Source organism: Ciconia boyciana, chromosome 7 (genome assembly GCF_034638445.1).
Source record: "Ciconia boyciana chromosome 7, ASM3463844v1, whole genome shotgun sequence".
NCBI classification, from domain to species: domain Eukaryota; kingdom Metazoa; phylum Chordata; class Aves; order Ciconiiformes; family Ciconiidae; genus Ciconia; species Ciconia boyciana.
The window spans coordinates 26,448,013-26,465,136 of record NC_132940.1 but is presented as its reverse complement, the minus strand read 5'-3'; the positions used below and the strand labels follow the sequence as shown (position 1 = coordinate 26,465,136).

The 17,124-nt window shown below is 36.8% G+C and overlaps 2 protein-coding genes across 5 annotated transcripts in view; both read right to left on the bottom strand.

Moving 5' to 3' along the window:
- Window positions 1-1,623, bottom strand: part of LOC140654161 (coagulation factor XIII B chain-like) — a 31,472-nt gene extending 29,849 nt beyond the window's left edge. Inside the window, 2 exon segments of the mRNA XM_072867216.1 lie at window positions 77-174; window positions 1,508-1,623. Coding sequence (XP_072723317.1) covers window positions 77-174; window positions 1,508-1,527 — 118 coding nt within the window. The 5' untranslated portion in view covers window positions 1,528-1,623.
- The window catches only part of ASPM (assembly factor for spindle microtubules), a 34,907-nt gene continuing 17,975 nt past the window's right edge, over window positions 193-17,124 (bottom strand). For all 4 annotated transcript variants that reach the window (XM_072866571.1, XM_072866572.1, XM_072866574.1 and 1 more), the window contains 12 exons: window positions 12,027-16,652; window positions 10,394-10,543; window positions 9,959-10,125; window positions 8,845-9,004; window positions 8,090-8,299; window positions 7,414-7,563; window positions 5,328-5,519; window positions 4,677-4,869; window positions 4,011-4,165; window positions 2,896-3,072; window positions 1,771-1,940; window positions 193-1,691 (listed from right to left, as the gene is read on the bottom strand). In XM_072866571.1, coding sequence (XP_072722672.1) covers window positions 1,586-1,691; window positions 1,771-1,940; window positions 2,896-3,072; window positions 4,011-4,165; window positions 4,677-4,869; window positions 5,328-5,519; window positions 7,414-7,563; window positions 8,090-8,299; window positions 8,845-9,004; window positions 9,959-10,125; window positions 10,394-10,543; window positions 12,027-16,652 — 6,456 coding nt within the window. In that variant the 3' untranslated portion in view covers window positions 193-1,585. The remainder of the gene's footprint in view (window positions 1,692-1,770; window positions 1,941-2,895; window positions 3,073-4,010; window positions 4,166-4,676; window positions 4,870-5,327; window positions 5,520-7,413; window positions 7,564-8,089; window positions 8,300-8,844; window positions 9,005-9,958; window positions 10,126-10,393; window positions 10,544-12,026; window positions 16,653-17,124) is intronic.

The window sequence follows — 17,124 nt, the reverse complement described above, 5'->3', positions numbered from 1 at the left end:
AAAGATTTAAGTTACCTTAGACTGCATGTTCTAGATTCAATGTACATTTATTAACAATAGAATTCAATGTATTTACCTTCTGCAAAGAGTTTGCCTGAATACATCGTAACTAGGAAGAAAAAACAGATGCTACATCTCATCTTCCTTACTGTCTCCATCAACAGGTTCCACCACCTGTGAAAACTCCCCAAGTATTACTTTTGTAAATTATTAACTGGATTTTCAAAGGTATTCACAAATGCCTTAGTGGCCATGGTATTTTGTAACAATTTATTTCACTGAAAACACTATTTTCATTTATTTTAGTTCTCCAAATACCCTAACACTAGACTTGCAGAATTCGCCTTTCATTTGGCATACTTTACATCAGTAAAGAGGACAGAATTTATCATTTTACAGTAAAACCAGGCAACAAGCTTATGGAACAATTTAAACTAATTGAACAGTGCTCCCCTCAGAACCTCCTGAGTTTCAAGTTTAAAGGGCATTCTGTTATCAGCTTATTTACCTTGGCTGAAATAAGAGGAAATAGAAAATTCCCCCCTCCTCCAGCCTACCCCCATATAACCAGTCAGTCGCATTCTAGATGTTATTCATTCTGGAGGCTCTTACATTAAGAAGATAGCCACTAGTATTATCTGTCTGTTGGGTTTTGCTGTATACAGCTAGCCCCTTTTGAGTCTCTTTTTAAACAAAACAAAACAAAAAAATAGAACCTCATCTACAATGCATTATCACCTAACTGACTAATGGCTACCAGTTAATTTAGCATCCTGTTCTACCCTTGGGAGGCATAATCTTTAAATTTGGGGGTGGGAGGGTATAATTTTACAGTTTTCGTTTTCTTGGCCTTGCTCTAAGAAAATGCGATTCTAAGGCACAAGAGAACAGAATTTAAGGGAGATGCTGTGATGAACACCATTTATTCAGCCGGATGAGATGCATGCTTGTATGTACTGCTCACTTGATAGGAACAAAGCACTCACAAATCACCTCCCTTAAAATATCAGGTCAGAATTTCTAAATTCACCCTTATGACATCCCGTTGTTTCCTCATAATCTTGTCGTGTTTAAAAAAAATGGGAATTATAAGAAAAAAAATAAATTTCCTACAGTCACACATGATCCCTCAAAACCTTACGAGAAAGTAAATGCTCCCCAAAAACAGTAGCCAGTTTTGAAATCCATGGACTATGGATTTCTTCCTACCTATACTTCTCCAGATCAGACAAGCCAGCATAACTGTCCCACACAAACAACTGCTTTTAATAGCATTCTACAATATTTAATCAGAGTGAGGAATACCATGCTATTTGTAAGATTCACAGTTGTGTAATAACAATACATTACTGCACTAGTGAAATGTCCAGGGCTTATGATTTTATTGTACAATCGCTTTTGGTAGTAGTACAAAATAGGATTTCAAAAGCTGTATACAACACAAAAAAGTTACAGAAGTGCGAATTACAATTTGAAAAAACATTTTCAAGGGTAGCTTGACACTTACTTGCTTTCTTTCAAAATCATTTAGCTGTCTACTACATACATGGTGTACAAATAAGTTTTCATATACATCATTTACATTTCAGTAGCAGGCAATACCAAGTGTATCCATCACCATCAGAATTGCTTGCAGAGGATCCACAATTTCTTGCATGTTATCTTTCCTCAAAACCCAATCCGGTTTAATCCTGTGAAAATATTAGTGGTTTGTCATTAAAATATTATATTGCCACAGCAAAAATAGCAGACTAATTTTTAAGCTCTTACCTTGAAACTGTTTTTATTCTTAGAGGTGTTACTGGAACAAAGGAAGTTCCACTTAAAGTGTTTGTTTTCTGCTTCACAAGTGTTCTCTCTGCATCCATTTTGTGTTTACGAGCTGTAAGTTTATATAGGCTTTGAATGCAAGTAACAGCTCTTGGTATGCTTTGGATTTCCTGAGAAAAGGTGAAAATAGTACACAGTTAATACGACAAGTTTGAAAGCAACTGAACAAATCAAGAAATCTGTTTTATTCAACGAAAACTGAATGTTTATAATTTAAGCTGAGTACAGTGAAACCATTTTAAAGGCAGCACACCTACAACAAGTCCGTGGTCTAATGCTTTCAAACTACCTAGCAACTGGTATGCACCTTGAGATCTCAGAAAATTCAAGCTCTTAAAAGTCAGGTTTTACTAATTTCTCATTAAAACCATTTGTACGTACGTCATTGGCATATGCCTTCAATGATTGGTACAGAGAGACAAATTAGTGTTTGTACCCATCTTCATAGCAATGAAAGATTAACACAATGGTCAGAGGTGACTGGATAACTTAAGTGCTTATACCTGATGGATAAACAGCTAGTGATTTTATAGCATAGAACCCAGACTACCCTAATAACCTTATTAGGGATTCTAGCAATAGGCATGAACAAAGGAAATTTATTTCAGAAACAGGCTATGTCTCTGTTACAATAGAGTATGTCAACACAAAGTCATGGACAATTATATTGCCAGTTGTTACTGAAAATAAAGATCTTAACTTTATCTGAAAAGCAACAGTAAACTTTGAGAAATGGAATTAAAGTTAATTAAGTGGCAACTAAACTATACCTAACGCTAAGGAATTGATAGAAAGTCACCAAACCCCTGTGGAAAGTAGGGATTGCAATATCATAATCTTGCAACATTGAATAGCTCTGGCTGACCAGGGCATACAAAGCACAAAATGATGAGTATTTTCACCACCTCAGAAATGCATTTTTTAAAATCAGAGTTTAGTCATAATTAATATTACAGCCATAATATGGTAGAGAGGGAGAGGAAAAAAAAAAATTCAAATACCACCAAAACGTGCAAGAAAAGCATGTTAAATCAAATTATTAAACCCAAAACATTTAAGTCTTACCAAAGCTCTTTTTGAGTCCTTTGAAAGGATGGCCAACAAACAACAGGTCTTTGTGAAAATGCTTCCTCCTTTCTCTGAAATTCTGTCCCCAGCTTTCCCTCTGTACATTTGCAGTAGGTCTAGTAACGTGTCTATAGAATTTTCTACTTCATAAACTGCTTGAGTAGTTCTTTCATACTGTTATAGAAGAAAGAGACAAGAGTTCATATAGACAGATCTTTTAAAATACCTTTCAGGTTAGAGGAAAAAGCAAAATCCATATTCTCCCCTAGATTAAATTTGTAGCTGATCTGGCATCCAAGCGATAAAAATCACTTCTGGATGTTACACCATCGTGACAGGTTACAAAAAGGCCCCCTTTGTGCTTCCCCCCCTTGTTTAGAAACCCATAGAACCTGATTTTACATTTAAAATAGAAGAATGACTTAGAATAAGTTTAGAGAAATTTAAAAATAAGTTTAACCTAAATGTTGAATTTTTTTTCCTGAAATAAAAAGAAAACAATTGGAATGTAAATGCCTGTAGGATGGATATAAGATCAAAAACTATCTTTAGCAAATATTTTAAGTTTCAAAGTAAAAAACTCTAGAACAATCAGTCCATAGTCAATAACTACAGTACTACTACAGTACTGAAGCAGCTTGAAGTATTTATGAAAGTAATCAGTTCTGTAAGAAATCAAAAAGTGTAAATATAGTGTATTCTATGACATGAATTTGGGAAAGTAGCCTGTCTTCTGAAACATAAACATTTCTACCTTAAAAAAAACTTCATAGCTTATCCTAACTACTACAGTTTTCCATTTCTACACAGTTTCATGCATTTCTACACAGTTTCGTGCAATCCTTGGGATACCTTGCAATGTAATCAGTTAAAAGTAAAATTATTACTTTAAGCCCATGAAGTGATTTTCTTTTGCCAAAAGGAAAATTAAATCGTAATTATTACAAAGTAGGTAATTGGTTTCAAAATAACAGTTAAAATTCAGAAACTTTTTTTATTCAAAACTATTAATTTTGTTGTTTCAAATTTATTCAGAAATTTTGTGGATAAATAAATACTACAATAAAGTAGTCTACAGCTTATAAACCTGCAAAAGAAAATATTAAAGTTACCTTTGAAACATTAAGTAGAACCTGAATTGAATATCTGATCACATCCATGCATGGAACACTCCGGTTGCAACTTCGGATCAGAACAAAAATAGTGAAGATTGCTCTGCTCTGGGCCATATTTTCACAGCAGAGCGGGGACAGCCTGGTAGCCACCTCTGTGATAATTAAAGAAGAAGAAAAAGAAAAAAACAAACAAAACACAACAAACTCTGAAGCTCAAGCAATTTAATTGCAAACCAGGGTTTTCCCTTATTTTTAACTGCAAAGAAGTGCAAAAAAGTAAAAACTGCAATTGTTGATTTAAACACATATTTCCAAATTAATAGTTTTAATATTCCAGACTAAATATTAAGCAGGCAAAACAATCCATGGGGAACATATACTGATAGTAAATTTAACTGACTTATGTAAGGCATAGTATTACTAGGACTGCCAGGGAATCAGAGCAATCATATAGTATTTCCTTTCTCTACATAACCATTTTAATACTGTTCTTAAATCAATAATCTAATTTTAGTCTGGAAAAAAACCCCCGTTATACTCTCTAACACGTTCACATTTTACAGTCATACAGAAAGCTTAATCATCATGAACTCTTCTCAGCTGAAGAATTCCAGTTTCTATCATCCTGGAAATCTATCTGTTATAATAAAAGAAAATACTGACCTAGATGCTTTAATGCGGCAAGAATGTAAGAGATATGTTTGTATTTTAGAAGGTATTCAATAGCAATTGCAGTTCTGTTGCACAATTTGTTTTCTTCTCTGCTCTCTTCATTAGCCTTTTCTAAACTGCGTCTTAAAGCTTTAGTTTTTGCTGTGTCATTACTCTTTCTCCAAGAATATCCTCTCCACAATGCCTACAGAAAAGGAATTTCACAAAGAGAAAAAAAGTTGTGAACAAGAGACAATAGAATAGAACTTCCAATACCATTGCAAATCAGTTTTACACAAGTCTGACAAAGTATTTAATTACCTAGGTTATTAATTTTAAGTAATTACCATTCAGTGCTTAATCTTCCAAATTCTGGATTTTCAAGACAAAAGACCAAAACACACATGCATATACACTCCACACACACTCCCATATAAGTCACCTCAACCAGTATCTGCTTAATATTACCTCATGATGTTACCTCGCTGATCTGTTTGCATTTAGCTTTGATGTCTAAACTGAAGCTGACTTGGCTTGCAATTTAACTGATAAATTCGCCAAAACAAACATCTTTCCTCTCCCCAAAAACCCATGAGAGAAAAAAATGAAAGAATAAAAATAAAATCTAAAAAAACCTGTCGTTTTCTTACCAGAGGCATTTACCTGAAATTTAAGTATTCCGACTGCAAATTTTCTCCTACGTCTGGAGGCAAGGAATCTTTGTACATTTCGCTGGATTATGGTTGCTGCATCATTTCTGTGATTTAGCCAGCCTCGAATCACACGTTGTAATTGAATGATTCTTTGATAATCTCTTAGAAATCTCTTTTGTTGCATTTTTGCTCGGAACCATCTCTGTTTAAAATTAAAGTACCTTTCTATTTATTTATTTAAGACTTTTCCCTAAATTCCCTTTTCCCATCCTAAAAAAGTATTGATAAAAACTGAGGAACTATTTTAACATGAGCTTTGACAGATACAGGCACTATAAACATCACTAGCACTCATATAACCACCATGACACAGCTCTGATTGGCCTTGGGGTACCTGAAATGCACGACTGCAAAATGAAATCTTAACTAGGAGCAGTTAGGGAAGCATTCCATATAGAATATAATATAATATTTTATTTTCAGTTGGAAGGGACCTACAACGGTCATCTCGTCCAACTGCCTGACCACTTCAGGGCTGACCAAAAGATAAAGCATGTTATTAAGGGCATTGTCCAAATGCCTGTTAAATACTGACAGGCTTGGGGCATTGGCCACCTCTCTAGGAAGCCTGTTCCATGTTTGACCACCCTCTCAGTAAAGAAATGCTTCCTAATGTCCAGTCTAAACCTCCTCTGGCACAGCGTTGAACCATTCCCACGTGCCCTATCACTGGATACCAGGGAGAAAAGATCAGCACCTCCCTCTCCACACCCCCTCCTCAGGAAGCTGTAGACAGCAATGAGGTCGCCCCTCAGCCTCCTTTTCTCCAAACTAGATAAACCCAAAGTCCTCAGCTGCTCCTCCTGGGACATTCTTTCCAGCCCTTTCACCAGCTTTGTTGCCCTCCTCTGAATGCATTCAAGGACCTTCATGTCATTCTTAAATTGTGGGGCCCAGAACTGCACACAGTACTCCAGGTGAGGCCGCACCAACACTGAATATAGCTGGATAATCACCTCTTTTGACCGGCTGGTTATACTGCATTTGATGCACCCCAGGGTGCAGTTTGCCCCTCTTGGCTGCCAGGGCACCCTGCTGACTCATACTGAGCCTGCTGCCAAACCAGCACCCGCAGATCCCTTCCTGCAGGGCTCCAGCCACTCCTCTCCCAATTTATGCTTGTGCCTGGCATTACTCCATCCTAGGAGTTTTCTTCCTCTTGGCTGGCCTTTAAGGAGAACCACCACCCTGCTTTTCTCATTTCCCAGCTCTGTTTCTTCCCCTCTATATACAGAGAAGGGAGACAGGGTAGTGTATGCCAAATCTGAGCAAAAAAGCCTCTTCCACCCATTCGCTCTTGCCTTAAGGGGAAAATATAACTCATGGGGAGAGATGATAGATTCGTATATATGGAGGAATAGTAGAGCAAAGTTTGCCATACCATCCTTGACTAACAAACAGCTATTTCAGGGTTCCTGTTTCAGCATCTCCATTTATCTAATGCTGACCTTCCATTACTGGGACTAAGCTAACGGTCAGTTTGGAGACCTGAAGATAATTTTTACTATTAGTCAGTGCCACAATACAGACCTGATTTTTGATCTTGCTTTTAGAGAAGTAAAACATGTTTATATTAAACATGCTGCAACTTAGACAGGTTCTGGTACCACTGGCAGGTTAGAGACATCCAACCAAAAAAAAAATCACTGTATCCCAGGGGATCATTTGTGTAAGGAGATGCTCTTCATTTCACGAGACTTAGAGGTTGTCGTGTCTGATCTTGCCTACTTCCAGTAGGATGTAAAGAAATAGGCTAAGACAGCACTCAGATTCCTTTAGCAAGCTTGGAGGTCTGAAGGAAATATAGACTTTCCCATCCATCCTCAGCTTTAAAGTGCTTAAGCCTCCACACCCTGCTGAGATCCACTCTATTATGCTTAGCTAGGTATAAACATTATTTAATAAATCATAGACTCCATAATTTAGCTTTATTTTCCACATATGAAGGAACTACAGTGCCTTAGTGCTACAGCTTAGCTGACAGAAAAGAAATTAGACCATGTGACACACAATCATTTTTCCTTAATTAGACTAACCTGTATTATAAGAACAGACAAGATCTGTTTTTGTGCAAGTTTTAAGATGAGGTGAATCCTATACGCCCTTTGAATTTTAGTTGCAGAGATATGATGATATGCAGCCGCTGTAAAATAAAGTAGTCTCTTCTTTTGTTTCTGTTCTGAAAACTGTAGAAGGAAAACAAAACAAGGAACATCATTACTTTTCATACTCGGAGGTAGCTGATCGTCTATGCAAAGACCATAATAAACAGCAATATACTATTAGATGCTGAAGAATCACCTCAGAAGTCATTACCTCAGAACTAAGTAAGCTACCTTTCTTCTGTACTAGGTCTCTAATTAAACAGTAACACACAGAAGCGATTGTAAGCAACAACGTTAATATATAGCAGAGAACAATTTCATTTTAAGTATTTGTGTGCAGAAGTATCAGTTGTAGGTAAGCCACAAAGGTCTCAGAAGCTAAAAAACACCCAATGATGAAAACCTATTTTAGTACTAAAGGATTGTGAGAAAAGGGTCAAACTGTATTCTGGTCTATTCTGACCCACCCAATTCTCAAAGCAGTCAACATGAATTTGAGTTCAACAAGTGATCAGGTTTTCCTTTTCTTGGCAGCCAAAACTAATGCTAAAACAGCTCTAGAGATACTTTACATCAACAGTGTAGTTTTAATTTGAACTATACCAACCTTTTTTCTGACTAAATAACCCCGTATAAATGCTTGCAGTTTAATGACAGCTCTTCTGGTTTTGTTGTATTTCATAAATTGAAGCCTGCCTTCCTGCCAAGCCCTCAGATGTTTTTGGATAATTACAGCAGCAGCTTTTTGTTGAACAAGTTTCCTTCTTGCCTTGAAACCTCTGTATGCTTTTTGGATCAAACACGCAGCTTGAAGCTTCTGAAAAAGGATTTTAAAGAATGCATTGATAATTAAACTTCTGTTCATTCCTGTCATGATCAATATACATTTATATTTTAGTTCTGGATTTTTTTTTTCCCTATCATAAGAAAAAGAACAAAAATAAAATAGGAAATAACAAGCAAACTCATGCAGTACTAGTTCATAGAAAAATGCACTTTCACAATTTGGAAGGTCTTTTCCCTTACCTAAACAGGGTCAAAATATGGGCAATTTAACTTCATCCTTGGTAAGCAATAAAGCCAGCAGAAAATTTTACATTTTATCTTGTTATCAGTATAGACAGGGGTAATTCAACAATTGGAACTGTTCGAAAACAAGAATCAACCTCGTTGCTCAAAGCAAAAAGGAAATTTAATATTTTTAAGATTGAATAGTTTTGATTTGAACAATCTTTGTTCTGGGCCCACCTTTTTTCCTTTCTATACTTCTGCATAGTGATGACAGAAAAATCACTCATCAATCAAATACACTGAAAACTTTAAATACAACCATGACATAGCAAAGTGCAAGTGAAAACATACCTTTTGAGAAAGTCTTCTAGCCCTGTACTGTCTATATGCCAACTGAATCTTAACTGCAGCATTCTTAGTTGCCAGAAACTGATGTTGAATCATTCGTGCAGTAAGGGTTGCTCTCCATCTCCTTTGGATGGTAAGTGCGCAGAACTTCATTTTCAAAAACCTAACATGAAAATGAATTTTAGTTTTCTTTCCAAAAGTTGAGAATACTTGCATTTTTAAAGTAAGAAAACAGTGAATGTTTACAAAATTAATATATTGTGAAAAAATTAAGATATTGTGAAAGCAGAGCTGTTATCAGCCAAATCTTGGAACACTAGAACAAGGGGATAGCCAGCAATGTTGGCAGAAAGACTGGTTTAAAATAGAAGATACCTACTGTGGGAAAACAGAAAGTACTTCCAGAACTTGCTGCCAAAAGAGGCTGGGGAGGGACATAGCCGTTTAAAAGGCATTAGACAAATTGACATCCAACGGGTCCATAATAGGATAAGAAAGGGAATAGGCAAGGATGTAAATTCTAGCATCCATAATCTAGCAAGCATAGATACTGAGGGAGGCCCTTAGAAAGTGGTCAGGTTAAAATACTATCCCTAAACAGCACCGCCTACTGCTGCTGGCAGAGGACACAGTTCTGAATGAGATGAGTTATCAGGCTGATCTAGTAGAGCATTTATTGTAAAAACGTCTGACAGGAAAATAAACACAAACTAGTTTAACTATTCCATTACGCATTATAACGAAATAGCTTTTCATCCCATTAGTTTTATGCTGGAATTTTAACAATATCCAGAACATCCTTCCTGCAAAAAAAAAGTAAAAAAAATAAAAAAATTAAAAAAAAAATCAAGGCCTACTCTTTCTAGATCCCCAATATGCAAAATTTAAGTTTGTGAGGTAGCTTCCAGTCCAGAAAAATATTTAAATGTAAGAAAAATCATGTGCAAAAGAATAATCCCACCTGCATCAACAGGATTATGTTCATGCATGTTACATACATGCTGCAGGGTCAGAGCCCGAGAATCAATAGGCATTTGACAGAGTGCAAAGCAGTACTAAATAATTATATAATAAAAGGTTTCCAAAGCAGAGAAATGTATATCCAATTCAGTATTACCAGGTCCGCTGCTGTTTTGTTTTGAAGCGACTCTGAATAACACGTACAGCTTTTACCACAGATGCATATTCCTTTCGTGCTCTGCAGCCTCGAAACCAGGCTTGGATTACTTGTGCTGCTCTCATTTTGTCAACCCACTGCCTGGCTTTATATCTTCTATATGATGACTATTAAATATATAAAAAGAACAAACAAAATTAAAAGGAAAAAAGTCACATTAGCCTAAAATGCTTTTAGGATTCCTATCTCTACAGTACTACAAATATCTCATTTCTCATGCCTAGAAAATGTTTTCTAAAGCAAGTGAAACACTTTCAGGGAAATACCATGAATGCCACTCTTTAATGTCTGTAAAAATAATTATGTCATGAAGAAACAAATACAAGAAAGATTAAAAAAACCCCCAAAACAACAAAAACAACCTTGTGGGATTACCTGAATTCTAATGGCAGCTCTTTTCATTTGCTGATATCTTTGTTGTTCTGTATTTCGCATCTGATGGGCTCTGTACTGCTGCTGTATTAGTACAGCAGCAAACTTGCACTGAAGGTATTTCTGTCTCTGAATAAATCCACGGAAAAACGCCTTAAAAGAAAAAGACAATTTTGGAATATTTCACCACTTGCATGGTATTGACTGGGAAGATGTTTGCATATTTTTAAGTAGAGCTGTACTCACTGGCTTCTTAGAAAAACAACAATATAAGTAAATGTATTTCTGATTTCTGAATTAATTATTTTTTTCTACCTTTTAAGCAAAGTAATCATACTTACATTGTTCAGGACATATAGGTTAAACATTCAGAAAATAACTAAGAAGCTGCCACTTCCCCCCCAAAAAACAGAGGTGAGGAAGGCACACCTGTTTTCTTACCTGTTAAATAGAGCATGTGCTCTCCAACAAGACACTAATAGCAACCTAAGAAATTATTATGAGGGATTATTTATTCCCCTTCTTTCCCTGGGGAAAAAAATACTTTAATTCCAACAATAGCCTGAAGAAAAACCCCTTCCCTTAGGGTAAAATAACTGAGGCCACCACAGGAAGTCACTTAAAGCTTTTCCCAGAAGAAAAGGAAATTAAGAAGTGTATTCCCACTACATACAAATCCTAATTCATATAAATAAGAAGGAAATAGACCTTCCTCCCTCATCCTCAAAAAAAAAAAAAAAAAAATTGAAAAAGCACTTCAGAGTAACTAGTCTTCTAAGCTTCTTTGAACCCACACTGGATGCTTATTAAGCTTATTAATGCATATTAAGCTTGCTACATGGAGATGAAGAACAATTCTCATTACTTGTTGCTGACCACACTTTTATCGCATCAATGACGGAAGGAAAACACATCAAACTAAATACTTCCCACTTCCTAGAGTACCTCTGCAAAATCACAGATACAGTTTCACACTAAGTTTCATGTGGCGCCACTGAAGGTACCAACCAAAATGTACAGTAAGAATGGAACTTCTCTCCTTACATTCCTCTTCAAAATGTTAGCTAGGCACTCAAATTAGACTAGGGCCATTTAATAAATCTAACAGAACTAACATGATTGATTTACTCACGCCTTCCTAAATACGAGTCTTAAAGAATGCAGCAGTCATGCCTTCTTTGCCATTTACTTTCACTTTATACCCAATACCAGTGCCCACTCATTTCAACACATCAAGACAGCTTTCATTCACATTCCAATCAAAGAAAACATTCATTAAGCTACTAATATTTATATAGGTGAGAGCCAGTTAGGACAAAAACATTCTTAAAAGAACCACAGAAACACACACAAGTATCAGAACTCATTTGAAGTAGTAAAATTCTAGGGAAGAAAAAGGAAATGTTACTTTTGAAGACAAGTACCTCAGAAGGAAACACAAAACAGAGCTGAACTGAGACTCATTTCTGCACACTGTGGTAATAAGCTTTATACATCTGCCATGTAGTATACTTCAGAAATTGATTCTACTTTAACATATAGCTTTAAACTGTTGTTTGCAAGAGCAGGAATCTTAAGACACCCACAAAAGAAAAAAAGCCCCACCCAAAACCCACTACTATACATTCACAAGTACCTGAATTTTTATTGTGCTTTCCTTAATTTTACGAAACCTCTTCTTTTCAACGAATCCTCTGACTCTAGCCTGCACAATGATAATGTTCCTCCGGGTTTGTAAATAGGTCGCTCTTTGGTATTTCACAGTCAAGCGGGATCGGTAGCACCGTTGTAAGACAACTGCTGCTTTTTTATAGCTTGTATATTGTGATTTAGTTTTATGCATTAAGTAATAGGCTCGTAACGTAAGAGCCGCTGTTCTAAGTTGTATAAATTTTCTACGCTGCACAGCCATCTGAAGAAAAGACTGAATCTTTCTTGCAGCTCGTATGCGTCTTGCTATTTTTCTTGATTTCATACCACGGAAGGCAGACTGAATAATTACTACTGCGTGTCTTTGAGCAGAATACTCCACTTTCTGTAACCGAGCCCTGTGACATGCTCTGTACCACCTCTGAATAGCAACTGCTGAACTCTGAATCAGTTTATAGCGAGTCCTTGTTCTTTGGCATCGGAACATAGACTGGATCATTATTGCTGCTGCTTTCTTTTCAAGAAAACGCCTCCTCTCTACACGCATTTGTAAGAATGATTGTATGCACCGTGCAGCAACATTGGTTTTATACAGCTGCCTAGCTTTTTTAGCACGAAAAGAGGATTGAAGACAAATGACAGCCTTTTTTATTTTTGCGTAGTTTTCCATGTCAGCTTCCTTTGCCATTTTGGCTCTGAACCTTTGCTGTATAACTCTGACAGCCCAGCACAACTGTTTGTAATATCTATGTCGTATGTACATGCGATAACTAGACTGTATTACAATTGCTGAAACATACATGATTTTCAGTTTCTGTCGTTCCTTCATGCCTCTATATGATGCTTGAATAACAAGAGCAGAATTCCTCATTTTCAGGTATTTCTTTCGTTGATTCTTTCCTTTAATGTAGGCTCGATAGTAGTTCTGTATAACAATAGCTGCAATTCTCATATTTTGATAGGACTTTCTATTCCTGTGCATTTTGTAGCCTGACTGTATCACACTAGCAGCTGAATGCATATGCTCAACACTCTTCCGCACCCTGATACCTCTGTACACAGCCTGTATATGAATAGTTGCTCTGCGAAGAGAAAGATACTCCAAAGTATGCTGTCTTGACAGAATCAAAGCTCTGTATCTTCTCTGAAAGACAAGAGTAGCTGCTTTAAGAGAGAGATATCTTTGACGTTCTCTAAAAGCTTTAAAATTTTTCTGAACAACAATAGCAGCACAGTGCATTTCTTGATGTTGCTTTTTCGCTCGCATGTCTCGAAAAGCCTTCTGAATACAAGTTGCTGCTTTCTTTAATGAAGAGTAACGCTGTACTGCAATTTTCTTTAGGTTATTGGCTCTGTATCTCTTCTGTATTAGCTGGGTTGCCCACTGAATTTTTCTGTAATGGCAGTACTGCCTATACATTCGGTAGTTTCTCTGTATTATAAGTGCTGCCTCATGTCTTTTCTTCAAGAAGCACCTTGTTTTCATTCCTCTATAGGCAGCCTGAAGAACTAAAACAGAATTGTACAGTTTTAAGTATATTTCTCTCACACGCTTCTCTTCCCTGTAAGCACGGTAACGTTGCTGTATGATTACTGAAGCAAGCCTGACAGCTTGATAAGAAACGTAAATTTTACGCATTCTTAATGTTGCTTGAATAACTGTAGCAGCTCGATGCATCTGCTGCATTTTTTTTCTTACCACAAAGCCTCTGTAGACAGACTGTATGATAACAGCAGCATTAAGGAAAGAGAGATACTTTTGACGTTGAATCTTTGCTAGTTTTGTTGCTCTGTATTTTCTCTGAATTACAATAGCAGCTGTCTTAATGGAAAGAAAATGCTTTCTTTTGAGAAAAGTTCTAAATCTTCTTTGAATAAGTTCAGCTGATTCACTCCTAGTTCTTTTCAGTCTTCTTGTTTTCATACCACGGAATGCAGCCTGGATACGAAGTGTAGCACTTTTCATAATCATGTAGTTGTGAACTTGTGTATCTCGCTCCTTACAAGCACGGAACCACTGCTGAATCTGCCTAGTTGCCAGCAACAATTTTCTGAAATCCCTCTGTTGTTTGTGCATCCGATAATAAGACTGTATTATTGCTGCTGACTGATGCATAGTTTTTAAGTCTTGTCGGACCTTCATGCCTCTACAGACAGCCTGAAGGATAACGACAGACTTCTTTAGCTCCAAGTACTTTTTACGTTGTACTTTGCCTAAACAAAATGCTCTATATTGTCTTTGAATTATAATTGCTGCCATTCTCATTGCCCGATATTTTATGTTCATGCGATGCATCTTAAACGTGGCTTGAATACAAATAGCTGCTTGATGCATACAGTGAATTCGTCGTCTAACTCTTACACCTCTATAAATTGCCTGCATTTTGACTGTGGCTTTTTTTAAAGACAAATATTTCTGCTTTTGACATTTAGCATGAATAATTGCACGATAATGCCTTTGAACTACTGTAGCTGCAGATCTAAGTCTTTTATAGTCCTTTTTGATCAGGTAAGATTTGAAGGCAGCTTGTACAGTTGTAGCAGCTTTGTTTAGTTTGCTCAATTGTTTCCTCACAGTCATCCCACGGTAAGCAGATTGCAAGACTAACACAGCTGCCTTTGTTTTGAGATAAATTGCACGTTGTTTTTTTTTCATACAGTAAGCTCTGAAGTATTTCTGAATCACTAGAGTGGCTTGTCTTAGTTTCTTATATTTTAGCTGATTTACATGCATTCTGTAATAGGACTGAATAATTGTTGCAAGATAATGTTTCTTTTGAATTGTTTTTCTCACAGTTTTCCCCCTCCATATTGCCTGAAGATGCACTACAGAGTTACGCAGCTGAACATATTCTTGCCGTTGTTTCTGGCCTATAACACTGGCTCTGTAATGCTTTTGGATAGTTAGCACAGCATGGTTCATAAGTCTGATTTTCTTCAGAGCCATGAATTTTCTGAAGGCAGACTGTATCTTAGTAGCAGCAACACACTGCCTTCGAATGTGCTTTCGTACCTTCCAGCCACGAAAAGCTGCTTGTAAAGAAAGCACTGCTGCTCTTGTCACTAAGAAGTTCAGTCTTTGCCTGTTACCAGTCTTACAATTTCTGTACCGCCTCTGAATCACAATGGAGGCCTGAACCATTGCCTTATATTTCATTCTTGCAGCATGAGCTCTAAAAGCAGCCTGAATTTTAATAGCAGCTCTATATTCAAGTTTAAGCTTTTTGCGTGCTTGATAACCCCTGTAGGCTGCCTGTAAGCACACAGCTGCTTTTTTAACTTGTAAGAACTCCTGCCTCTGACACAGTTGCTTTTTGTATGCGCAATAATGTTTTTGAATGACAACAGCAGCACTATAGATGCTTAAATAACGTTGCCTGTCCCTTCTCATTCTGTAGCGTGCCTGGAGAAATACTGCAGTCTCCCTCCACCTTTGTATTTGTTTCCTGACAAGATAGCCTCGAACTACAGCTTGAATTCTTACGCAAGCTCCCTTCAATTTCCTATAATCTTCTTTAAGTTCAAGAGCGTATCTGAGAGACCGATACCTTCGCTGGACATAAAGTGTTGCCTCCCTTAATGCACAATAGCGCTTATGTGCTTGCCTCATCTTTACAAAAGCTTGAATCTTCATTGTTGCATCTTTCACGGTTTTAAATCTCTTCCGGACAACATAAGCACGGTAACTTGACTGAATTTTTATCACAGATCTCAATATGCCAGCCTCTTTCCTAGCTTCCATTCCTCTGTAGGCAGACTGTAGGACAATAGCAGCCAGACGCATCCTCTGGAAAGAAGCAGCTGCTCTTTTAGCAGCGACATGTGCCCTATACCACGTTTGAATTACAGAAGCAGCATTTTTAATCTCTTTGTATCTTTTCACTTGTTGGTATTTTCTCACATGTGACTGCAATGTAGTAACAGATTTTTTTAATCGTAGAAATCTTAGTTTCTCTTTTTTCATTCTCCACAGTGATTGAACAACACAAACTGCTTTTGCTTGCCTGTATAGTTTACGTGCCTTCATGCGTCTAAAAGCAGCTTGGAGAACTATCACTGCTGCATGCTTTTGCAAATAGTACTCTCTTTCAATTTTTCCTAGTTTATAAGCTCTGTAATACTGCTGAATTGTCACTATTTTTGCTCTGTGTTCCTGGTAAATACGTCTAGCCAGCCGACACCTGTACCAAGCCTGAATCTTGATAACACTCTGCTTAATACATAGGTACTGCTTCAGATCTCTGTGCATCCTATACCAAGACTGTATGACAAGGGCAGCCCTCTTTCTTTTAGCCAGTTTGGAAGATTGCCATTTTCGGAAATAAGTCTGAAGCACTGGAGTTGCTTTAACTTTCTGTTGAATTTTGTATTTTCTCCATCTTCTGAATGCAGACTGAATAGTAAGTGCTGAAGACTTTAAGATTTCATATCTTTGCCGATCTTTTTTTCCCAACTTATACGCACGCAGATGACTCTGAATTGTAATAGTAGCCCAAACAATTCGTTTATATGCAGCAACAGACTTCACCATCCTTAGCCTTGCTTGTACAAAGATAACATAGTGTCTTAGCTGTAAATATCTTTTCCTAGCAGAGTATCTCCTCCAATAAGCCTGCAGGAAAAAGCAGAAAATTTAGTATTTTCTTCATAGTATCTCAAGTTAAGCCTGAATTTGAGAACTACCAACCTCAGACTTTTTAAGATTTCTTTATTCCTACTTAGTCCCTAGGAAGATACGCCCAGGTATCTACATGAAAACAAAACCAAAAACCAAACACAAAAGCCAAATGCTTGAGTCATTGCTTTTTTTAAGCATTTTAAATTCTGGGAAAAAGCTAAATTTGCCCCAGCAACAAATTATTCCCTTTTAAACTATTTGATAAATCAGTAAGTCTTTAATCTGCATTCCAAAAAAAAGTCTTAAGAATGTAATATTTAGCTTTGGGTAATAGTGGGGAAAGCATCTTGACACACTGAATTCACTGCCCAACTACCAATTGGTAACTAATGTCTGGCATTCTGAACATGTCTACCACAGGTGTCATAACACTAGGAGAGTAATTTTTTTTTTTTTAAAGCTTTTT